The sequence below is a fragment of the Mizuhopecten yessoensis genome, unplaced genomic scaffold (genome assembly GCF_002113885.1).
Source record: "Mizuhopecten yessoensis strain PY_sf001 unplaced genomic scaffold, ASM211388v2 scaffold716279, whole genome shotgun sequence".
Lineage (NCBI taxonomy): Eukaryota > Metazoa > Mollusca > Bivalvia > Pectinida > Pectinidae > Mizuhopecten > Mizuhopecten yessoensis.
The window spans coordinates 393,130-419,486 of record NW_018480037.1 but is presented as its reverse complement, the minus strand read 5'-3'; the positions used below and the strand labels follow the sequence as shown (position 1 = coordinate 419,486).

The 26,357-nt window shown below is 36.5% G+C and overlaps 2 protein-coding genes across 3 annotated transcripts in view; one reads left to right on the top strand and one right to left on the bottom strand.

Annotated features, from left to right (window-relative positions):
* The window catches only part of LOC110442570 (E3 ubiquitin-protein ligase FANCL-like), a 29,828-nt gene extending 8,364 nt beyond the window's left edge, over window positions 1–21,464 (bottom strand). Inside the window, exons 1-8 of the mRNA XM_021486242.1 lie at window positions 21,400–21,464; window positions 12,998–13,108; window positions 12,440–12,559; window positions 8,728–8,784; window positions 4,204–4,301; window positions 3,538–3,634; window positions 2,267–2,335; window positions 1,654–1,804 (exon numbers count right to left, since the gene is read on the bottom strand). Coding sequence (XP_021341917.1) covers window positions 1,654–1,804; window positions 2,267–2,335; window positions 3,538–3,634; window positions 4,204–4,301; window positions 8,728–8,784; window positions 12,440–12,559; window positions 12,998–13,078 — 673 coding nt within the window. The 5' untranslated portion in view covers window positions 13,079–13,108; window positions 21,400–21,464. The remainder of the gene's footprint in view (window positions 1–1,653; window positions 1,805–2,266; window positions 2,336–3,537; window positions 3,635–4,203; window positions 4,302–8,727; window positions 8,785–12,439; window positions 12,560–12,997; window positions 13,109–21,399) is intronic.
* Window positions 21,465–21,580: 116 nt separating this feature from the next.
* LOC110442568 (GTP cyclohydrolase 1-like) overlaps window positions 21,581–26,357 on the top strand; it is a 35,909-nt gene continuing 31,132 nt past the window's right edge. For both annotated transcript variants that reach the window (XM_021486237.1, XM_021486235.1), the window contains exon 1: window positions 21,581–21,997. In XM_021486237.1, the coding sequence (XP_021341912.1) occupies window positions 21,658–21,997 (340 nt within the window). In that variant the 5' untranslated portion in view covers window positions 21,581–21,657. The remainder of the gene's footprint in view (window positions 21,998–26,357) is intronic.

Sequence of the window (26,357 nt, the reverse complement as noted above, 5' to 3'; positions counted from 1 at the left end):
ACTGGGGTCAATTATGTTAAAATCTTCAAAAGACTCCTTCTCAATAACGAAAATGCCAAGGTTATTGATTTTTGGTCTATAGTTTGCTGGGGAGATGGGCTACCAAGTGTATGCACAAGAATGACTATTAAATGTCAACTTCCGGTTTTCGGTAGTGGTCAAATTTTGATTGTGTAATTTTGTGAAACAAACTTCAAAAAACTTCTCAATAACCAAGTGATCCAAGGTCATGATATTTGTTGGATATCATGCTCAAGCAATGGACTATCAAGTTTGATAATATAAGTGACCTTGACCCATGTTCAAGTTCACTGGGGTCAATTATGTTAAAATCTTCAAAAGACTCCTTCTCAATAACAGAAATGCCAAGGGTATTGATTTTTGGTCTATAGTATGCTTGGGGGATGGGCTACTAAGTGTATGCACAAGAATGACTATTAAAGGTCAACTTCCGGTTTTCGGTAGTGGTCAAAGTTTGAATGTGTAATTTTGTGAAACAAACTTCAAAAAACTTCTTCTCAATAACCAAGTGGCCCAAGGTCATGATATTTGTTGGATATCATGGTCAAGCAATGGACTATCAAGTTTGATAATATAAATGACCTTGACCCATGTTCAAGTTCACTGGGGTCAATTATGTTAAAATCTTCAAAAAACTCCTTCTCAATAACGAAAATGCCAAGGTTATTGATTTTTGGTCTATAGTTTGCTGGGGAGATGGGCTACCATGTGTATGGACAAGAATGACTATCAGAGGTCAACTTTCGGTTTTTCGGTAGGGGTCAAAATTCAAATGCACTTTTTTTGATAAAAAAAACTTTGAAAAGCTTGTTCTGGGGTTGATTAAGGTCTCGAGTCTTATTATTTGATATGTAAGCTGCTGGGATGTTTAGCTATAAGGCCAACTTAGTCCTTACAGTGAAAAGTCCGTCAAATTGTTAGCCAACAATTTCTATTTTTTTTCTATATATTTCTTGTGTAAATTTCAACTTGACAAAACTAAAATTGTTCACAGAAACCTACTCTAGAGTGTGCCAAGGTCAAGCCAAACTTTAGAGGATTTACATAAAGATATATTTCTATTAATATATACGAGAAAAATAAGAGAAAATGATACAGAATGAAAACTTTGTACGAGAACATTCTTTGTACAGGTGACTTGACTCCTGGGCTCCTCAACCCTGGCAGCTAACAACTTAAATTGTATGCATGTTCTGAAGAAATAAAAGAATCTAAGACCACAAGAAAAAAATTACAGCTATTTCTACCCTCCTTGTTGAATCATCAACACCATGACCTTAGTACTTTAAAATCATATGTGAACTCTGAAATCTGTTCCTTGTAATTGTGGTCTTGACCCTGCATCTAAAAACACATACCGGGTAACTACTGAGAGGTAAAGCTGAAGTTCTTACTTGGTAATTGTAAGTCCAAGCAAGGAAAATCAAAGCTTAACTTTTATCCCTGCAGTTTGTTGTTTAATCTGAATACATGTATTCACATATTATAAAGGTCTATTATATTATGGAGATATTTACCAAACTCTAGAAAAGTCTAGTTAAATCATAGACAAATGCAACAAGTCTCTGATCAAAACATTTCATCACTGTGTCATGAGAGCATAGATATGCGTATACGATATGGGATACTCACATACTGCTATTCTCCTGTAGGTGGCACTGTACACAGGTTTCTCTGGTTCTAGGATCCATGTGTTCTTATCTAATTCTTCCATGACATCTATAAAGTCCTGGTACATGTCCACAGCCAGCTCAAACTGCTGGTACAGCCACTCCAGACTGCTCTGTGGAGGACAGTGTCACTTAAAATGGCATCAATCTCCAGCAATAGACACATAATATAACATGGTAATGGTACTGAACCTGTGCGAAGAAATTTTGAATGTCCAGTTTAGACAGGTTTCACTGTAATTTAAGTAGCACAGGAACTTGAATTTTCACCTTTCTTGCCTTTTGCAATGAGGGCAAATTTAACATAAAAACGAATATAAGTAACAGCATACACCATATAGTTGTTACATTTTAAGGGCGAAATTAACACTGGACGAACATGGATTTTACCAGTAAAGGGAGAAATTAACACTGGACGAACATGGATTTTACCAGTAAAGGGAGAGTATTTGACCGGGCGAAAGTTTCGCAGTACACAGTTGTCTCTAAATAAAATGGCCTAGGTGTTTACTAAACATGTTTACAGCAGAATGTAAAACATTACAAACTTATCATGATAAACAGCTTTTACTTACTGTAGACTTCCACTGCACCTGAAACTGGCCAGGCAGGTCAACTACACACTTTGGGGCGAGGCGTGGATGCTGCCAATCAAAAGCACACATTGAACTCGCATTGACCTTCAGATTCACTTCTACATTACTGCCCTAATTTATCTATTATCAACACAGAATTAGTATCCTACTGCATTCAGATCTATTTATCTTATGAATGAAGGCATCAACTGTGTATCGGGAGTACCAGAGACCCAACATAATATGTCCACCAATATTTCTGACCCATGAAATAACATGTAAATCAATGTTAGCAATTCTCTTAACTTGAAATAAAATTTATAAGATATTTGAACTTTGACCTCAACTTGTGACTTTGTCCATGGAGTCAGAATGTGGAAAATATGCAATGGCACTTTGTATAGTGTACGAAGTAAGAAATTATTTTTTTCATTTACTTATTTCTTATAAGAAATATATAAGATATTTGGCTCAAAATAGGTAACCTGATTTGAACTCTGACCTCTGTGTTACCATAACATTAGGGGTCTAGATACTGCCTCCAGCACACCATCTAGTGATGCAATGATTTTTTTATGAAATGTTTGACTTCAATTTGACCTTGTCCTTAATTTGTGAATTTGACCTTCATTAATGCAGATTAGGAAAAAAATATACTGTAAAGCACAATAGCTAAATAATCATAATCTGGAAAAGTAAAAAGTAATCTGGACTTTATCTCAACTTGTGACTTTATCCTTCACATGATGATAATACCACCATGAAACACTGCCTAATGCAGATCCATAAAATTGTTTTTCATTATGGTGGTATTCCATATGTCTGATTCAAGTTTTAATAAAAATACATTCAATCCTTTAAGAATTTATGATCTGACTTTGCTTTTGACCTCAACTTGTGACCTTGACCTAAGAGTGAGGCTTTTAAATAATCTCCCATTGCACACATCTCCCCTAGTAGTGATGAATCCTTGCATTATCATGGATGTTTTCTCAGCATCATGTAAGATTAATAGAAAATTTCCCTACTTTGGGGATAAGAACGAAAAATATCCACCCAATGGGTTACCGTTAAATTATTAAGGCAGTTAAGGCAGTTAAGAATCTTACCCCAAGGGTGGAGATTTTTCTGTCTTACTTGAAAGTGGAGAATGATCATGTTTCTCCCACCGGAGCGGTTGAAAGAAACACAAGTGTAGATTGCATGGGATCCAGAAAAACCCAATGTGGCACTAGTGCTCAAAGGTTACTGGTAGAATTTATTATACTTACTTGTGGACTTAAAGTGACCTTCAGAATGTGTTGTCTCCCCTTTTTATCTTTACATTGAAGCTCAAGTGTTTGAAACTTGGAATCAATAGACACCAACCTGCAAAAAGCATATCAATCAGTATCTAATTAGACAACAGGGGTGAAAACCTTAAAGTTGTCATTTATACCATTTTATGAGAAGGTTTACTATTTTTAGGTAACAGCTATTCATGCAAAGTACAGACTTCATCACGACAGGTATCACAGTTGATCTATACAATGACACAATACATCTTTACAACAATCCTTCAACTGACAAACAAGAGAACCACATGCTTTCGTCACAGTTACACATGTTTCTTTCAAACAAATTTTAATCTGATGACCTTGAACATCTGACAAGGTCACTATTAAGAACAAACTTGAGAGTCCTCTATCAGAGCAAACGACAAGAAAAGCATCAGACTCTGGGTCGTGTGGTTCTGAAGATAACATAAGACAATTTTAATACATTTCACCCAAGTGATATTGAAATAGGATCAAGTTCGATAATTTGGACAAAATTGTTAGCCATCCATCAAAGCATCTACCACCTCCTCTATGACTTACCTGTCCCATCCCAGCTTCTCCATCTCCCCTATTACTTACCTGTCCCATCCCAGCTTCTCCACCTCCCCTATGCCTTACCTGTCCCATCCCAGCTTCTCCACCTCCCCTAGGAGTTGTGCACACACCTGGCTGTTTCCTCCCTGCTTGACCAAGTGCCTTCCTTCTAACTGTCTTTCCTGTAGTATTTATCACATATGAAACTGTATACCAGTTTACTAATTTTCTACTTTGTATTATGAATACAATTTCAGTAAATGAACATGCAAAGTTGATTAAAATTGTCTTGTCATGAGAAACAAACCACTTAAATGCTATAAGGAAATCTCCCATTTAAAGTCATGGTGCAAACAAGTTTAACAATGTCAAATATCTGACACTTGTCTGAATGAAGTGTCATTAGTGTAACACATGGACAGATGGATGGAGGAACAAAAGCACAAAGTGATAGCTGTAGAACATCCCATCCCTTTTCCTTAGTTGGGTGGGAAGAGATGGGGGAGGATGTTAAACAAGCCATTCAGCCTGTGCTTCACTTTAACCATCAATGCATATGTCAAGTTTGGTTGGTGTAGCAATTATAGTTTCAGAAAAACCAACTTAAACGCAAAAACTTAATGTTGATGGAGATGCTGACAAAGTCAATGGACCATGAAGGTAGGCTGCATCCAGCATTTGATGCATGAGTTGAGATGTACTACTTAAGAAGTGTCTATGGTGCAAGTTTGGTTGGTGTAGCACTTAAACGTTCAGTGAAACTAACCTAAATGCAAAAACTTAATGTTGATGCTGCAGTAGCCGGAAAAGCAACACATTAGTCTCACTTCCGCTTCTTCGTGGCAGCGAGACAAAAAAAACATCAAGAACTAGGTCCAGGTGCAACATCATAACAGTTTAGCCCAGTTGAATAAAGTGCTATACACTATCACATCAGAATAAACATAAATGTGCTATCCCTATGGTTTGCCAAACTTAAGCTGGTTATCAACTCAATTATCAAGAAGCTCACTTTAATTTGCAAAGACAGTCTTACATATTTTCAAGTTGAATTTTGTATTGTTCTGTAAATGCACCTGGTGGGCAGCAATTACTGGACATTTCCTTACAATTGGATACTGAGTTTACCAAATATCATTAACAATTTTAATTAAAGAGGAAAGTGTTCTAATTCTTCTAAGGTGACCATTTTGGATATTATGATCAACTTATCTTCTCATTTCTTCAAAACACATATTGTGTATGTTGATGAGAAAAGTGATCTTTAAATTCTTTTTTTCAAGAAAGAGCATATGTCTAAGATCAAAGGTTTACTTTATACACAAACAATGTACATATTAAACGTGTCGCAATGTTTCAAGACCCAGACCGACTGGTCCCTTTGTCAAGCTACAATTTCTTGTATGACAAAGGGACCAGTCGGTCTGGAAACGTGACACGTGGCTCCACACATCGTCATCAGACTCCATTTTCGTGACATAATTTCTGAAAAGTACAGCTCAGATTCAATTATCTCCAACGAAATGTGCATTTACACTGTGTCGTCATTTTCGTATTGCGTATCGGGCAATTCAATATCGTAGTGTAAAATAAAATATTTACATTTGCATGGCATTGTCACTAATATAGCCTCTTTGAAAGCTGTGTCGTTGATGGGACTTTAATTAACATGCATCACGAGACACAATTCTTAGCGTATTAATACAACACTGACCGGAACTACAATATCCAATATAAATAAACATGACAGCTGCTGAAATATCGCTGGGCATTGTGATTGACGAAAACTGAATTTTTTGGTAGTTTTTCCTTAAAAGTCCCCAAGATTTCGGAATGCTTAGATTTTCATAAAATCAACTATATATAGAAGCATAACCATTATATGAAAGTTTCAACGAATTTTGCTTGTTAATTTCGAAAGTGTTGAGCCTCCTTAATATGTACATTTGGTATGAAGTAACACATGATATTTCATATTTCCAAAATAAATGTATTTAGTATAGTAACGGTATACTGTAATGTATGTAGTACTGGTGTACTAGTGTCTGGATATGAGACCAAGGTGACACAGGTAGCCGCGGGAGGCGGGACAGGCACGTGTTACAGGTGCGACACGGGTGTCTATAGAGTAATAAAGGTAGTTTGAGGGTAACATAGTCATTGGAGTCTTGACGGTTCATCGATACACTTCAAGAAATTATATTTCCTTTTGTTAAATCATAGAATTATGAAATTTCCCTGTTTTCCTTGAGACAGGCACGAACTTAGGAACATAGGTGTTGAGTTTTATAGGATAAATGCTTTATGTTCGGTTGAACGTAGTGAATTAGAATCATTATGGATCTTATAGAAGTACCTGGTATATATCTTTAATGATCCTAAGAAGTGTTGCTACATTTCAATTGTAATGGATAGCTGACATTTGTGGAATACTTCTGATGAACAGTGATTTTGGGACGACGGACGGACGGACGCCGCACGCCGCACCACGGCATAAGCTCACTTGGACCTTCGGGCCAGGTGAGCTAATAAGACATATACTTCACCTGAACAGAATCTGAACACGTAAATTAGATCTGAAAGTTTGAAGAACATGTAATACTTATTTGTGCAGTAGATTCATGTTCATGTCAGTAAATTAATTATACACTTCCTTGCTGCTATTTTGGTTATGTAGGCCACATATCACAGACTGTTTCTAAGGGAATTTAAAGATCACGCGACAACAAACAGTGGAACGTGTGATAAGGTTGGATTGTGTGACAACCTCAGTGTACCAGCCTGACCATAGGTCCTCTCCAACAGGACTGGCTCATTGACTATGTCAACAAACCAGCATCCTTCAATAAACACACCCGCTCCCCAGGTAACCCTGACGTGACTGAGCTATGATTAAACACTAACACACCCACACCATTGCGGAAGTCAGTGGCAGTATCACCTGGCCCTAGTTGTTTAATGTTCGATTATCTTAATGACTAAGCGCACAAGTTCAACTCAAACATTGCATGCAAGAAATGTTCAATAATGTTTTTATTTCCTAATTGACCTGTAGAACGATTACACTAATACTTATCTGTAGGAAAGAAACACAAGAAAACTGATATATTTATCAATCAAGCAACAAAGATTTGTTTTATTACTCATTAAACAAACAGGAATTTGAACTAATTGACCAGACACACTTGTATTGTACACAGGTTAATATATCAATACATACTTTATATTGACATCACTAGGAGTTTCTTGACTCGGTCATGTTTAATGTTTGATCCCTAGATAACAAACTGATAGCTATAAGTTTCCAGTACAGATAGTACTGCCACAGTGTTAAAGATTAACCAAGGTATAGTGACAGGTATTTCAACTACAGTTCAGCCTTGCTATCTCAAAAACAAGAGGTCCATTGGACCTGTATCGCTCACCTGGTTTTATATTTAAGTCATTACAACTGAATGCATAAGTACATCTTTATATGAAATTTCCTCAAAACCAGCCAAGATCTATGTTTTAACCCAACTGGGACCACAATATCTGACTTTCAACTAATCAGGGGCCTCCATTGAGTTGCCATGTTAACAGATTTTGAAATAAGTAATATGTCATATTACAGGGTGTAATTAGTTAATACTTTAATTTTCATTCAACTTTAAGCTTTTATAAACCTAGAAACCAATTTTTAACAATTTATAAAAACTACACCATAGAATATGATAATCTAGCTGTACCATTTCTTAGGATCGCAGGGGTCAAATCAACCTCATTCAATTAAGAAATGTTTGCAGGCAATTAGGGGATATTAGCGTCTTAAAGCAAAATATTAGATAATTTTCCTCTTTGGGGCCCGTTCTTCCTAGCTTCAGGGGTCAAACCAACCTCATTTATTAAAGAAATGATTGCCAATCCCTACTGATACTTCAGACTAAATTTTGTTGAAATCCTCTTTGGCGTTTAGGAGGAGATGCTTTTTAAAGCAAATATAGCTAAGTTCCCCTTCAGGGCCCCGACCCCTGGCCTCAGAGTTCAAACCAACCTCATTTATTTAAGAAATGATTGCCCTCCCCTAGTGATGCTTCAGGCTGAATTTAGTTGAAATTCTCTCTGCCGTTTAGGTGAGCTAACAAGACCCAATGAGCCTGCATCTCTCACCTGTTAGCAAACACTTGTAACCTTCACAGTGAACTAAAAATAGCTACAGACAATATCAGTATCTATGACTATAAGTCATTCAAAAGGACTTTTTAAAACTTTTTAACATATTTGACCCCTGTGACCTTGCAAGTTTAACAAGGTCATCAAACTAATTAAACAAACTTTTTAGCCTGTCATCCAGGCACGCAACTAGTCAAATGTCCTCACCCTAGACTATTTTGTTTATTAAGATGAGGTAATAAAGTTCTATATACCATTGACCATGTGACCTTGAAAGCATGCTACTGGCCAAATATCACCACCCTATGCATTTTGGTTATTCAGAAGTGGGATGTCACATATGATCTTATTACATATGTTACATACAAACATTATGTCATAGAATTCTGACTCTACAGTGTCAGCAACTTATGTTACCATGATTTGAAATTGAAATTGAAATTGAATGACACTTACCACTAGACTTTTCACCTCCAGTAAGTACTGGCAAAGGGAGGTACACTGCCTCAGCCTCTGTAACATTTAAATAGGTATGTACTGCTTAAGCCTGTGGTACTTTGGAGAAGACAGGTACAAAAGTTTTATGTATATTTTATAGCTAAAGACTACATTGAAGTTGAATCATCAGTGTTATCAACCTTTATGCATGAAATGGATAAAGTGTGTCTGGTAATAAAAATTAACACGAAAGCATTCAATTCATCTGAAAACAAATCAAATGAAGTCAAATTGAGCTAGTTCTCAGGTATGCCTCCTATCCCATTTGTAAGCTGTGTTTACCATGCAGAATGTAAGGTGTTTTATTGTAGGAAACAACAGGTCAACAGTTGCAAAATTACCATACAATAATCTGAGTTTTGACCCCTTGTCATGACCATAACTATTCAATTTATGTACCCCAGAATGTTTTGCAACACTCTCTCTTGTGATTGTTCTAACATAGGTCAGACAAGCTTGAAAATGACCGGAAGTTTGACCCATCACCATGACCACTGGAGTACTTACATAGGTCAGACCAGCTAGAACTGACTCACCATGACCTTGACCAATGGAATACAGAGCTGAGAGTGTTACACTATACATCAGCTAGATCTGATACACACATCTATATAGCTTCTTGAAAAACATTTTTTTTATGAGATATTAATAAAAATGTATTATAAATGTATTTATGTAGAACTACACATCCAGTTACAGGGCCCTGACAGCAGTACTATACATCCAGTTACAGGGCCCTGATAGTAGTAATATACATCCAGTTACAGGGCCCTGACAGTAGTACAATACATCCAGTTACTGGGCCCTGACAGTAGTACTATACATCCAGTCACAGGGACCTGACAGTGCTATACATCTAGTTACATGGTCCTGACAGTAGTACTATACATCCAGTTACAGGGACCTGACAGTAGTACTATACATCCAGTTACATGGACCTGACAGTGCTATAAATCCAGTTACATGGCCCTGACAGTAGTACTATACATCCAGTTACAGGGACCTGACAGTAGTACTATACATCCAGTTACAGGGACCTGACAGGACTATAAATCCAGTTACAGGGCCCTGACAGTAGTACTATACATCCGGTTACAGGGCCCTGACAGTAGTACTATACATCCAGTTTCAGGGACCTGACAGTGGTATAAATCCAGTTACAGGGACAAGACAGTGCTATACATCCATTTACAGGGACCTGACATTGCTATAAATCCAGTTACAGGGCCCTGACAGAAGTACTATACATCCAGTTACAGGGACCTGACAGTGCTATAAAACCAGTTACAGGGACCTGACAGGGCTCTAAATCCAGTTAAAGGGCCCTGACAGTAGTACTATACATCCAGTTACAGGGACCTGACAGTGCTATAAATCCAGTTACATGGCCCTGACAGTAGTACTATACATCCAGTTACAGGGACCTCATGACAGTATTATAAAACCAGTAACAGGGACCTGACAGGGCTATAAATCCAGTTACAGGGACATGACAGTAGTAATATACATCCAGTTACAGGGACCTGACAGTAGGTTATACATCCAGTTACATGGACTTTACAGTAGGTTTTACATCCAGTTACAGGGACCTGACAGTGCTTTAAATCCAGTTACAGGGACATGACAGTAGGTTATACAGTTACAGGGACCTGATAGTGCTATAAATCCAGTTACAGGGACATGACAGTAGGTTATACAGTTACAGGGACCTGACAGTGCTATAAACCCAGTTACAGGGCCCTCACAGTAGGTTATACATCCGGTTACAGGGCCCTGACAGGAGGGTATACATCCAGTTACAGGGTCTTTACAGTTGGTTATACATCCAGTTACATGGACTTTACAGTAGGTTTTACATCCAGTTAAAGGGCCTTGACAGTAGGTTATACAGTTACAGGGACCTGACAGAGCTATAAATACAGTTACAGGGACATGACAGAAGTAATATACATCCAGTTACAGGTCCCTGACAGTAGGTTATGCATCCAGTTACAGGGCCCTGAAAGTAGGTTATACATCAAGTTACAGGGCCCTGACCGTAGGGTATACATCCAGTTACAGAGCCCTGACAGTAGGTTATACCTCCAGTTACAGGGCCCTGACAGTAGGTTATACATCCAGTTACAGGGCCTTGATAGTAGGTTATACATCCAGTTACAGGGACTTTACAGTAGGTTATACATCCAGTTTCAGGGCCCTGACAGTAGGTTATACATCCAGTTACAGGGACCTGACAGTAGTGATATTCATCCAGTTATCATGTCATAATATTATCCTAGTTTCATAAAAAAAATCTTAATAAAGGCAATCAGAAATCATGTGTGGAGAATTTTCGACATTTGAACCCTATGTTATGACTTTGACCTTTCATGTTCCAATCTAAGAGTGCTAAGCTACATGAAATCTAATCCTGACACAGCTGGCATTGATAGGCAATAGCAATGCAAATCGGCCAGAGACAAAGTCAATGAAGCTTGTTAGCAGTTCATGTTCAATTCAAGTCAGTTTATTACTATGCAAATATGTTCATAATTGTTTCATATTTCACAAGATTTTACCAACACTTTCACTACGACATAGGACATGCAGTGAATACAAATCCATTAAATTATAGCATACTGTCAGGTTACAGCTAGCACAGTTAATGGATTCATAATAGCTGGAGTGCCTTTTCCGGCAGTTCATTGCATCAAATACACAGTGTTTGCATTTGTCAAGTTGGCCGGCATTCATATTGCCTCTGAATGCCAATGGATCACTTTTGAAAAAAGCAAATTCGTGGAATTCATATCCCCCGCTTGTAGGACATATTGTAGGTTAACATTATTAAGGTTAGGTTTAAACATGTGAGTATCATGCTGTTGAGACATAATGTATAGCTTGAAACTTGAAGAAAAAGCCCTGTATCTCATTGATATCCGTAAATATGCACAAATCACATTGCTTGGCAAACTTGATCTTTTCTCTGAATTCTACAGAAATTCATGAGACATTTAAAACATAAATTGTATAGCATATAACATAGTATTGAATCATTTGTGTTATTCTGAAGCCTCTAATTACTTTGTTAGAGCCAAAATTGATTAAGATTTATTGATATTTTAAAGGATTTTAGGAAGGTTTACACGTGACATACGGTCCAGATAAAGCTATCAACATTTAAAAGTAAATAAATCACATAAAAGGCAAAAAATAAGAGTAATTAAAACTAGAAGAAATTCTAGAGGGATGTCCTTGTTAACCCAGGTTAGAAAAAAATATATCTCAAAACATTGGGAATATTTAATATTAATTTGTTGGGAAAAAAATAACCAATAACTACAATTTTTATATATCCAATTCTGAAGAAACTTGTTTTCTTCTATTTATGTTATTTTCATTAATACTCAATCCCATCCCGACGGCAAGAGAATGAATTCCGGATTCAATGTCAGTGTCCGGATTCGATTTAATAGTCACAGTGTAATAGGTACATCCTGCCTTCCCTTACTTCATAGGGGTTATACAGTACAGTATAGCAGTTCCACTGCCTTACAGAATCAATAAACAATCAAACACACTGTATCACAGTCCCAGCAACATGTTCCTTTTTTTTCAAGATACAAAATATTTATTCAAATTCAAAACCCAATGCCGGTTTATATCCAAATAGATAGCAACAGATTTGTACCTGTTTTAGGATGGCTGTGTATCCATGTAGTAGTTGCTGAAGTTTCCAGTCACAAGAAAACTGGAGCTCTTCAAGGGTTTTTCTCTCTGGTAATTCAATATGGATTCTATAGTCTTCATTCTGAAAATAATATATTCATGAACATCAAATAATGATATTATGTCAGAATCTGGACAGATGTTAGTTGATGTCAAGGTGACCTTAATATGGTGTAATGTTTGAAACATACATGCATATGAATAAGACACTGATATATAGGTTTCCAAATCCTTTGTTACATTTTTTTTGTGAAATATAGCAAGCTATTATGGAAAGTAAGCTAAAAAAGAATTGACAAAATTTCAATAAGTCTATTTGTTAGGTTTGTACTTACTAAATAAATGAATACCAAATATGATAAAATATTTTTCTTTCTTTGTCAGAAATGATGTAGTACTTAAACAGGATGTTTAGGTATAAGTGATAGAACCTGTCTCAAACTAACTACACTAAGGTAACATGAATAAACAATGTGTTCGATAGTCCTTATGATAACATTCCTGTGATAAAAGTTCCTACATTGATGTTGATGTAGCCAGTGTATATTGAAGCTTGTTTATTCACTGGAATGAGCTCTGGGAAGGTCGTCAGCATGTCCATGTGTTCTCCCTATATAGACTGCCCCACCACCTAATAAGACACAATATATATACAGGTTTTAATGCAGAGATTTAAATACAATCTAAAACACCCAAAGGGCGATTGGAATCTACTCTGACGTTCTAATAAAATAAAGTACAAGAGGACCAATGGGTCTGAATCGCTCACCTGGTATTAATCTCATACTTGTAATCTTAAAAGTGGACTATTAATGTACAGCTACAGGCAAAATATCTGTGTTCGATCCATTTGAATCTATTAAATGATTTAAACATACGATGCCTTTGACCTTGAAAGTTTATAGTCATTTAAAGATTTAAACATATTTGATCCCTGTGACCTTGAATATGAGCAAAGGTCATTCATTTGAACAAACTTGGTAGCCCTTCATCCCAGCATGTAACTGGCCAAATATCATGATCCAAGGCCTTTTGGTTATTGAGAAGTTGTTTCAAGGTTTTAAACATATTTGACCCCTGTGGCCTTGAAAATGGTTGAAGGTCGTTTGAACAAACTTCGTAGCCCTTTATCCCAGCATGTTACTGGCCAAATATTAATGTCCTAGGCTTCTTGGTTATTCAGAAGAAGTTGTTTAAAGGTTTTTAATATATTTGCCCATGACCTTGAATATAAGTCAAGGTCATTCATTTGAAAAAACTCTGTAGCCCTCTATTACAGCATGCTACTGGTCAAATAGCATCATCCTAGGCCTCTTGGTTATTGAAAAGAAGTTGTTTGAAGGTTTTAAACATATTTGACCCCTGTGACCTTGAACATAAGTAAAGGTCATTTGTTTGAACAAACTTGGTAGCCCTCTATTACAGCATGCCAGGGTTCGAATTTAAGCTCGCATACTCGCGAAAAGCGAGTGCAAATTGCAAACTGCGAGTAGAGATTTGCGACACCAGCATTTTTTTGCGAGTGAAAATTTTGGGCTGAATAATCCTCATTTCTAATGGTCGGTCTTTACAAATTCTTTCTTTGACAACTCGCGGTCATTAAAGCGCATTCTTGTCATTCGCTGAACGAATGATTCAGCTTTTGTCATTAACGGAAGTTTACAATCGATACATGTCCAGTGTGCATGTCCGTTAGGAAGTACCTGCACAAATAATGATGACGTTTACCGCATGCATGAAGTTTTTCGGTAATCTATTTTTAGTTACTATTTATAGCGCAAATACGATAGGCTTGATTAGTCACATGGTTGTATTGGGGTTTCCCAAGGTTAAATTTCACAGCTCGCTGCACCGGCAAAATAACAAATAGACAAGTCTTTTGCAGTATGGCATTGGTGATGTCAGGGTTATTTACAGGCATTATCAAACAGTTTTAACCAATGCTGACTGTAACTTGGTCAATGCACTTAGTCAATGGGCTGATCTGAAGTTTCATGTATCTGGCAATGCAAGATATAAAAACAAACATCCACTTTTAGTTTGGCAGTTATGTAGTCAAATGGACCAAGATAAAGGTAATTATAAAGACATACTTAAAATAATACATTTGACAAACATCTTGCCATTGGCCAATGCCTCATGTGAGAGAGCATTTTCCACAATGAAGAGAATAAAGTCTGACTGGAGGTGTAGGCTAGGAGCTGAAGTCCTAGACATTTTGATGCGAATCAAAGTTGCTGATGTTGCCCTTAGAGAGTATGACCCAAAACCTGCTGTGACAAGATGGTGGTTGTCGGGACAAAGACAGAAAAGACCAAATACTCTACCATATGGAGCAAGAAACTAAGATGCAGTTTCTATGCTATATCTTAGAACAGCCTGAGCAGGCCAGCATCCTTTCACAGCAAGGTTTGCGTCATGTATACATCCCAATGACCATAATTAAAAATGTCAGTTAATACTGTGTTGTTTTAGAATTTAATTCTAAGTTAACATGTCTAATAAAGTTGGAAAAATGCAAACTGCAAGTTGTTTTCTCATTTAGCAAGTAAGAAAAAATACCACTTGCGAAAAAATGCAAGTAGAAAATCTGGTTAAATTTGAACACTGCATGCTACTGGTCAAATAGCATCATCCTAGGCCTCTTGGTTATTGAAAAGAAGTTGTTTGAAGGTTTTAAACATATTTGACCCCTGTGACCTTGAATATAAGTAAAGGTCATTTGTTTGAACAAACTTGGTAGCCCTTTATCCCAGCATGTTACTGGCCAAATATCATTATCCTATGCTTCTTGGTTATTCAGAAGAAGTTGTTTAAAGGGTTTAAATATATTTGACTCCTGTGACCTTGAATAAAGGTCAAGGTCATTCATTTGAAAAAACTCAATAGCCCTCTATTACAGCATGCTACTGGTCAAATAGCATCATCTTAGGCCTCTTGGTTATCGAGAGGAAGTTGTTTAAAGGTTTTAAACATATTTGACCCCTGTGACCTTAAATATAGGTAAAGGTCATTCATTTGAACAAAACTTAGTAGCCCTTTACCCTAGCATGTTACTGGCTAAATATCATTATCCTAGGCCTCGAAGTTATTCAGGAGAAGTTGTTTAAAGATTTTTTAAGACAATTGACCCCTGTGACCTTGAAAATGGGTGAAGGTCATTTATTTGAACAAACTTGGTAGCCCTTAATCCCAGCATGCTACTGGCCATATATCATCACCCTGGACATTTGGTTATTCAGAAGATGTTGTTTAAAGTTTTTAACATATTTGACCCCTCTGACCTTGAAAATAGGTGAAGGTCATTTATTTGAACAAACTTGGTAGCCCTTTATCCCAGTTTGCTTCTGGCCAAATATCATCACCCTAGGCCTTTCGGTGATAGTTAAACGTTTCGTTTAAAGTAAAATATTGATGCCGGCCACCGGCCGGCCGGACGAACGAACGGACGGACGACGCACCACGGCATAAGCTCACTTGGCACTTCGTGCAAGATAAGACATGGATTAACTCTAGACCTAATTTATTTACAATTTCTCTATACTCATCAAAACTACATTAGACCCTTCTTAGCTACTCACCATATCTTAGATATGCAATCTAATTAAAATTATATCTTCACATCACTCCCGTTTACGGACATGATGTTGCTTCCACGCAACATATCAGTAAACAGGAACAATGTGAAAATATCATTTTAAATAGATTGTTAGATATGCAATGTATGACCTCAAAAATTTCTCATTTTATTTCATAAATATCATATTTACACCGCAATGACATTGTCAAATAATAGTGAAAGAAAGATAAAGATACCAAATATTGCAATGGTTGCAGCAGATTTATTTTGGTTGCTTTTGTGTCCCCAAATAGAGGACACCAAAGCAAATCCCCTATTCTGCAGGGGTACCCACATCAGTCGCCCTCTACGATACATCTTTTCCCGATCCCCCACCTGCAGGGGTGTCGTGATGGAAGAACTGACGGTTCCATGGGAGGACAGGATAGAGGAGGCACACGAGCAGAAGAGGACAAAGTACCAGCAACTTGCAGAGGACTACCAACAACGAGGTTGGAAGGTATGGAGGTTTCCCTGGCCAATCTCTAAAGAGGACTTTGAGGTTGCTGGGGATGCTAGGGACAGAGCGGAAGAAGCTGGTGGGTGCTGTGAGCAGACAGGCAGAGATGGCATCTAACTGGATATGGAAAAAGAGAGAAGACTCGTGGGGTGGACACCAACAACATTGCTAGTCACACAGTGCCACAACACAGAACTTCACAAGACTTGATGGATGATGCAGGAGGCTGCAGCAACAACATGGCAGCGAGCTGCAATTCCAACCAGCAGCAGCGAGAGCCGACCAATCCCTGGCTGGGTCTGATCAACTCAGCGCGTCTCTGGAGGATGTCGAAGATATTTAAAGCGTCAAAACGTCTAACAAAGGAGGACCGTCCACCCAATGATGGGACTGGCCAGCATTGGAATGATCCTATGTATTAAAGGTATTTCTGGTATCTAATCGATTTTAAGGTAGAGAAGGACACTAGAGGCAAAAAAAATCTAGTCAATGATTTTTTTTTAATTTCCCATATACCAGGTATTGTTCTTTGGGGTGTACCTAACAAAATATAAAAATTTGAGAATAGGTTTCCAGGCTATTTTTAAAAATATTCTTTGAAAGAGTTACCTCTCTTTGAAGTCTGAAAAATGTCATTTTTTTGCCCTTTTTAAGTCACTAAGTTACCCGCCAAAAAATGCATAAAAGGTGTTTTTTTAATTTATCAGAGAACAATATGATAAATGAATATTTTGAAATATTTTAGACATAATATTTTTAAAAAAGTAATGATTTTTCAAAATGATAACCCTTCTTTGCAATATGCCTGCAACTGGCTTAGGTAAAATTTCGCAAAAAAAAAAGATTGTAAAGTTGAATAGAAAAACATTGTGTCAATTAATTCTTTTTAAAATTGGTATATAAAATAACTTATATCCATACTACAAATCATAAAAAAATAAAGATATGTTTCCAGGGAAAACAAAAAGTTATACACCCTTTTATGCAGTTTCATGAAAAATGTCTAAATTTTTCACTCCTTTTTTTTATCTCTTTTAACTAAAGGTGCGATTGATTCTTAAATTTTCATTGGTTTTGCAGCAGCCATGTTTTTGTAGTATTATTTTATCCTTTCAGGTAACCTTCTTTAGGTTTAAAGGAGGTTGCATCTGTTTTGAATCACATTTCATCGGTTAATTATCCTTGATCAATATAGTCTCATCTTTCACAATAATCAGATATAAGACTTAGAAAGGATATATATCTTATTTCAATCAACAATAATTATTAAAAACAATATTTATTTGACCTTGGTTTTTGACCTCATGTTAAAAGGATTGTCCAACCAATTTATATATCATTACAGTGTATTGAGTGTTTGGTCATGTGATACCTGTCTGTCTCTTCCTTAAGGGTAATACCTTTAGTTGACGAAATAGCCCTTTTAAGAGACACTATCAATGATTCTATAACTGGTCAATCTACTGTCAATAATAATGGTCGGTCATGCAAATTTCACAAGTCAATTCCCAACCTTATTTTCAACATAAAATTATCAGTGGTAAAAATATGACAAAAAAAATCTTAATTACAATTTCGTGGGAGTTTTTCCAAGACATTCGTGACAGACAACATGATCATTGAAAAAAATAAGGCAGGATACACAGACTCAAGTAATGAGGACAGTTTTTACAGACAATTTAGATGAAAATATGTGGGGTTAGTGACAGAAAAAGAACTTCTTGAACTGAATAATGGAACTAAATTGACCTTCTTTCTTTCTTAGGACAAAGCAAATAACTTTATAGAAAGAATTGACCTTATCGTGAATCGGAAAATGATGCTAGACCACTGGCTTAAATTGCCTAGTAATGTAAACACTAAAGGGCACAGTCTTCAGTCAAAAGACAAGGTTATGTCGGCTGAGCAATCTGCATACAGGTTTTAATCAAGCGCACCTTTATTCTCTTTCTCAGGTATGCTTATTGGATCACATACAGTAATCTGTAGTCACCTTATCTTTTCTGTCGTTCATCTACTATCTATTGTCATAGACAGTGGTGTTTTTGAGGCAACTCTTCTTATCGCTTATGATAATGTGGTTGAGTGAGGTGACAGAATTTTTGTTTAACTAGACAGTGCAATATTTTAGTACAAATTACGTCATCAATGGACACTTTTTCTTATAATAGATAAAATGGTATAACTTAGATTTTGTTTAAAATTATAACAAAGGTTTGACGAAGGCTTATATGATACAGCCAATAACCTATTCATGCTTCATACTTGGTTGCTTCACACACAGGTTAGTTGTTTTCTCTGGGTACTCTGGTTTTCCACTACCACCAGAACCTGGTACCTCCTTAACTCATTCACCCCTGAAATTTCATAATGAACTATTCCAACCTTTGAATTGGAAGAGCTCAAATGTGTCTTCAGGGGTGAATGAGTTAAATGACCATATAGCTGTCAATGGGACGTAAAACGCATAAACAAAACTTAAAGTACAATACAGATACACATGCACGAATACTTTTTTTTTCCATTATCCATTTGGAACTCTCAACAATAGCTTTACTCAAATGTTTAATTTCATGATAGAAATTCTTCTTAGGAAGTAAAATATTTCAAAATAAATTACTTAACAGTTCATTATGTATGCTTTTAATTGGTACACTTGGTTTACAGGTTGAATTTGTTGATTCAAACTAATGTTAAAAGGACAGACTGTACTTCTATTGTACAGATAAGTAAAGTTTAGCCCTTACCGGTAATAGCAATTTGTTTCTGCAATAAATGAAATACATCCCTTTCAGAGGGAGGACTCTGGTCTTCACTCTATATACATTGTATAGTATAAATGTGGACAAAGTTTCACAGAATCCAGTTACATTTTAATATTGTTGACAGAGTTTCATCAGAATCCAGTATAGACAACCAAAAAAATACCGGAGGGTTGGAGATTTCTCTGTTTCACCCTCAAGGTAGGGGATGATTATTTTTCTCCTATCCTAATATTCCAGTCACAACTCCACCAACAGTAGTCTGTTTGTAAACAAAAACACATGTGGGGTACGAATATCGTCATTCTATTTTGATGACATCACAATTAGCCTACCGGCGACGCATTTTGTTGACGTCACAATTGAACATGTGCTAATTGACATGAGGCTTCTGTATTTCTCCCTAGGGGCTGACAAGCTGATCTTTCCCGGCTAAAACGGGAGACACGCCTGTGAAGGGTGGGAGAAACTGCAATGAACCCATTTAAATGACCTTTACCCTAACCTGACTGTTTGGGGCAAAATGGTTGTGATGCTAGGAAAAATAATTAATTACTGTAATCTGTAATTCCTTAACCAAAATTCATGATTTGATTTGTTTGTATATAATACAACCATGGCCGTCAGGACTCTAAGATATATAGGGAAAGGTATATTCAGTGATTGTTCACTACTCATTAGCAGAATCTAATCTTCCAGTCAATGTCAACTTCTGAAGTGCTTTATCAAATAAAAAGAAAGAAAAAACACTACACCCAGCTAGTGTATTTAAAAGTCCTCCTATAGATTTCTTTATTGACTGAACACAATTTGTTATCATGTACTATATTTTGGACCACATTTCGCAAATAATTGATTATATATAGAATATTGAACCAATCAATTTCCAATCACTCAATGCTAATGATGGGCAATCGGTTTATAATCATAATTGATAATTGGTTTGTAATTGGAAGTAGTAAACCGATCAATGATCGATTGCATAAGAATAAGAATCATAAGAATATATGACTTTCAATACATTTTTCACACTGAAAACATTTACCTGGGTAACACTTTGATTTTAATTAAGAACCGATTATATCGATAATGGAATTTGTAATCAATAATCGGAATCAGAAAGGGCAAACCGATCAATTTACGAATTATAATTGATCATCAGCCCATCACTACTCAATGCTACCATAAATTTTGGGACATAATGCACCAAAATTGGACCTGCACAGAAACTGGACTGCTCACTATGGGGCTATATTGTAACTTTTAAATAGGCAGGCACCGAATCTGGACAAATTTAAATATAAATGGTACAAACTGATTGTCCATGTAAAAGTAAATATTACACATATATATATACAAGTGTTAAAGATGTGGATTAATTAGGTTGTAGGGAATTTCCCTTAAGCTTAACGGTAGAGCATCGGGCTGGAGAGCCAAGGGTCGTGGGTCCGAGCCCCAGCGACGGCACTTTCTTTATCACTTTTCCTCGTCCTACTACAAACTGGTGCCGTTAACCCTCCCCGTTCAAGGTAGGAGAACCCTTGGCAGGGAGTCAAAGAACCTGGGTTGGTGTTTGAAAAGGGGGGAATAGTGTAAAAGATGTGGATTAACTAGGTTGTCTTACAAGCGTCAGCTGTAGGGAATTTCGCTTTAGCTTAGCGGTAGAGCATCGGGCTGGAGAGCCATGGGTCGCGGGTTCGAGCCCCAGCGACGGCATTTTCTTTATTACTATTCCTCGTCCTACTACTCAAGCATTGCTGGTACACAGAGTGAAGCACAGTTTATTCGGTAAATTCCGACCTAAGGGATCCGAAACTTGTCGTCAATCAACGCTACAGTACTGCAACGCTACGTCAGATTCCACAAGACTCTTTGTATCATCAACATCATCATCTTCCCGGACAGGAGCTGGGGTGTATCGCATTCATGGTTACGCTAGGACTACAGTACAGTAGGCAAATCAAACATAAAATGCTGAGCTGACAGTTAATTCGATATGTCAAAATAGAAATCGTGGCTCTTTACATTCCATTGACGTTGATAAATCTCCAGTTATTGCCCGTATTACCGAGATTACCTACATTTATGACAGCTGACATCTGCAAATTTCCCTCCATCGGCTATGAGCATCGGTGTTCTAGAAGTGCTTGTTTCGATTGACAATATCCTTGCTCTACAAACGTTCTTCGCGCACTGACCGGAAAAATTACGGAAAATAACGATTATTCATGAGCTCGCGATGTTACCCAATATAAACAAATCCCACCTGCGTCAGAGTCAGTCTGACCGTCAACTCTTACAGGTGACGTACTGAAGCTCCATTCGCAAAACCTCCAATCATGTGTGACAGTCGAATTACAACTCCATTTGTGCCTGACCCTAATATGGAATTAGAGCAAAAATTAAAGAAGCTTACAACAACCAGTGTTGTAACAATGAACTCCAACGACAATGTCAGTGAATTAAAGGAGACAGAACCGGAGAAGGAGACAGAACGTGAACAGTACAATACGAATTGCAGTAAGGAAGAACAAATTAAAGGTGCTTTACAGGAAAACTATAAAGGTATATTAAAAGGTCTCGGAGAAGATACATCACGACAGGGACTTCTAAGGACACCAGAAAGGGCAGCCAAGGCTATGATGTTTTTCACAAAGGGATACAGAGAAAACATAAAAGGTACTGTAACTATAATAATTTGAGTCAAGTAGATAATGTTAAAAGAGTATATATCTTAATCTATACTTCAAAAGAAAATCATGAGAAAAGCTAATTAGTTCACAAAAAGCCTTTGCATTCTTGGTGATGTTTTGTTTAAAAAAAATAGTTACAGATTCTCAGACTGTAATATTATAAACCATTTTAATTTTTTTTAGGCATATAAACATATGCTAATGGTAACATTAATTCATTAAATATCTGAACCTGAAATGAAACTATAATATTTGAAAGAGACATATTGATAGACTCCTATTTACATATTTATTAAGTTGTTAATATATATATATATCCAAAAAAGTTACATTTGTTAAAGTGATCCCATAGATTAGCATATTCAGCTCAGCTGTCTCCCATATTCTTATTAATTTGTTTATGCCAGTTGTATATTACTATTTGTATTCATCAAGTAGCTATCTTATCTCAAGGATATTATTTTAGGTGCTTAACATTCAAGGGTTAACAGACATGCAGATATATTTTGAACCTAATGACCCTAACCCCAGATATTCAACACAATCAAGATATTATATATAAGATTATAGTCCTAATAAAATCATGTGTTACCACTCAGTATAATTTTTATTGTAAATTTAAAGCTGAAAAGAAAAAATACACAGCCCGGCTGAGATTCAAACCCGTGACCATCTAAACTAGATATGGATGCTTTAACTAATTCAGCTACCTCAGGTTACCGGCAAGCAACCGGCATTCCAATTCTGCTACATTATTCCTCCTTCAAGTCCTTAAGTCACATACATGAGACCTTATACCACCTGTCGTGGGTATGCCTAGGTATTTTGTTGGGTGCCATATGTGACAGGACAGGCAGATCAGGATTCGAACCAAAGATCTCCTGAACTTTAGACACACTAACCAATTCATCTATCTGGTCAACAGCGATTGACCAAGTCAAGTTCCCCTACACATGTATCAAATGAGAGTGTGTATATGTGCATGTCTGTGCTGGTTAACATAACTTAATACATGTCCTGACTGTTATGGGTCCGTATTTTGATTGGCTCATTAAAGATTTACTGTGCCATACCACTCGAATACAACATGTACAGCACAGAAAGGTACCTAAAACTTAACACACAGACCAATGTTAAACACAAANGGAGGGGGGGGGAGAGGTCTCTTTAGCTATTCTTTCAGATGAAATAATCAGATCTTGGAAATATAAGAATAATTTAGCAAATTGACTGGTTGAAAATGCTCAATGGTTAGGGTCCAAAATTGGGAGTCTCCCTCCAAAATAGGGGGAGTTGGCAAACGTAGGACATTGATATAGTTTTTGTTGTCATTTCTTTCTAACTGCAATAGACATTGGTGGGCTTATTACCAAGCATTGGCTAATTGCTGGATAAATAACTCCACTTTCGGCAGGTAGATTTGAGCAGTTGGGGTTGAATTGTGTCTTGCTTGATGGTCACAACCATATCCTGCTGCTATTGAGAAAAAAAATCAAACTAATTTACAATTGATGCTCTGAATAGGCTGATTGCACTATCAACTGTGTATATGTAGCAGGCTATCCCATGATCAAATTAGTATGGTGATAGTGCTCATATATGTACATAGATTATCAGTCATGTGAATATATTTGATTTTATCACATGTCTATAGTCTATACCTTCAAAAGAAAATATCACTATCAATAGAGTATAATAATGTTTTAATGGTGTGATTAATGGTAAAATAAGCATTAACATATCAATTGTAAATATGACATATGTTTATCATATTTGTTAAGTAAATAAATATTTACTGTTAGTAGTAATACATTGATATCATGTTATATTAGCGCTTATCTCGGTGAAAGACCTGAAGGCTGGTGACATAACGGGGAAATTCATTTAATCATGACTGCTATAATAATGGAGAATCTGGATCAGTTTTCGTAGCTAGGCTGATGATCAAGAGCTTCTAATAATATAAATCAGGAGATTTCCAACCGAGAATAGCAAGTTTATATTTTTGCTAATATTAAAGTTTTTCACTATCTTTCGTTGTCAACATTAATGTTATTTGCCAGCTTAACTTTTTCGAGAGGGAAGCAATGGAAAATGTATCAATTTCAGACTTTACTGAAAGCAGTGTCAGATCCCAGACCAAACCTAAGAAACCCCCACCCCCCCTCGTACTCTCTGCTCCCTCCCACTTTTCCTCTTGGGATCTTAAGGATGACACACCTCCAAAAATTGCCCAAATTTCACCTAAGTCGTTATGTTTAGTGAAAACAAAAGGGGCAAAAATGACTGATTTTTGTCCACCTAAAAATAGTAATACTTTCCTAATTGTGTAGTTATATTACCTCCAACTGGAACGTTGAATACGGTAATACTGTGATCATTGTTGGTAGTTGCCATGCTAAGATCAGATCCTCTAAAACATTGTGGCTTTGACAGCATCATAAATTATGTTCGATGATAGAACTGTGCTTTTATAATTTTGTTAAAATTTGTTGTAATTCGTTAGAGTAAGAAAGAGATTGAGACTAGAGACGAGACAGATTAAGGGGTATACATGTACATGTAGGAGTTTAGTGATAAATTAATTGGTTGTGATGAAGTTGTGCTGGAACGTTGTAATTTCTGGAGTAAGATGCACAGTCTTGAGTACAAATATATGTTAATAATGAGATATAAATTACTGTAGCAATATTGAATTAGAGAAATTATGCATTTTCTAATCCTCAGTATAGATCAATATTAAGAAAAAAGTCATGTCACAAGCATGTGTTTGTGATTGAAGGTTATGCCATGGAACACGAAATGGTAAGATTTTATATAAATCTATTAAAATTACTTGCTTTAACATATAGCTAAAAATCTCATTAACAAATATTTCTGGAATAATTAACATCTGCTCAGTAAATACTAGATTCTCTCGTAATCCATCTTTTACCTTCTCTGAAAAATACATGTATGTTATTGAAAGTGTAACGCTTGGATTTCAAAGAAGTTTATAATTATGTAAGGCCAAAACAAAATATGTCTGTTTAGCCCCTACCCAAAACTTTTTGATGAAAAAAAACAAAGAAAACAAAAATTTAAAAAACACTGATTTTCGAATTTTAGAATGTTCCTTGCCTTTCAAAAAGGCTTCTAGCTCCGTGTTGGCACTAAATATCAGCCTATGGAGCACAATTTGCCTCCAAATGAACCTTGTTTATGTAATTCTTTGTTTTACATACAATAGTGGGGTCATAATCACATGACCACAATACAAAATTTGACCTACCTACCCTTGTTTTTTGCCCATGCAACCCTAAACAGACTATTAGCTTTTTTTGGCCTAATATGTTTTTTTTATGTTATCAGTGTATTTGTAGTAAAGATTTTTGCTCCGGTGTCTTCCAAAACTTTTCTGACATTTTATAATACCCCAGTAAATGTGTTTCATGGTGACTTCATTTGTGAGTCGCATATTGACACACAAGATTTGCTCATTTCAAGATTTACTTTCACAACTCTGATGTTATTCAAATGAATGGCACATTAAATACGGTCTTCAAATTAGTGATTTTGTGTATGTTACTCAGCATTGATCCTGAAACAAAAATCAGCATGTGATGCTTTTTGTATTTCATGGCTCAAATAGCTAACCATCGTGGCTCCTATGAGACACTTTACATAATGCTGCAGAATCAGTAAAATCTTTCATTATATATATTACTCATTATGCTAAAAATTAAAGAGTTTATGATTCTATAATCTGTGGGGGAATACATATTGTATTCCATAGCTGTCAACGAACCCTCCCTCATTAAGAGGGAGACTCCCTCATTTTGACCAAAACTTACCAATCTCCTTCAAAACTCCCCCATTCAAGTTCAAACTCACTGAACAAACTCAAAATCTACATCCTGTGGTCTAATGATCTCCTAGTAAGTGCAAGGTGTGTGTAGTGATCGTAACAGGTGTGTCTGATTTTGATACATAATAAGGAAAAGATCAATTGAGCTAAGCAGTTTCAGTCGTGTTTCACACCCTTTCTCCCTCATTGGAAACGAGGAATGGGGAAGGTCTCCGTCATTGGAGGTTTCAGAGTGTGACAGCTATGGTATTCCACTTTATATTGGAATCAAAAGATAATTTACATTGATATGGTCCAATGACTTGTTTTAAACCCCATGTAAGTATAGTTTTGAAAGATTCTGGTAAGTACATTTCTTGGATAGTGAAATTCATTGAAAATCAAGGTAAATTTGACCTTTGTACCAGGAGTTAAGGTTGAGATAATTAACAGCACCATTTTATTAGCTCACCTGGTCCAAAGGACCAAGGTGAGCTTATGCCATACCGTGGCGTCCGTC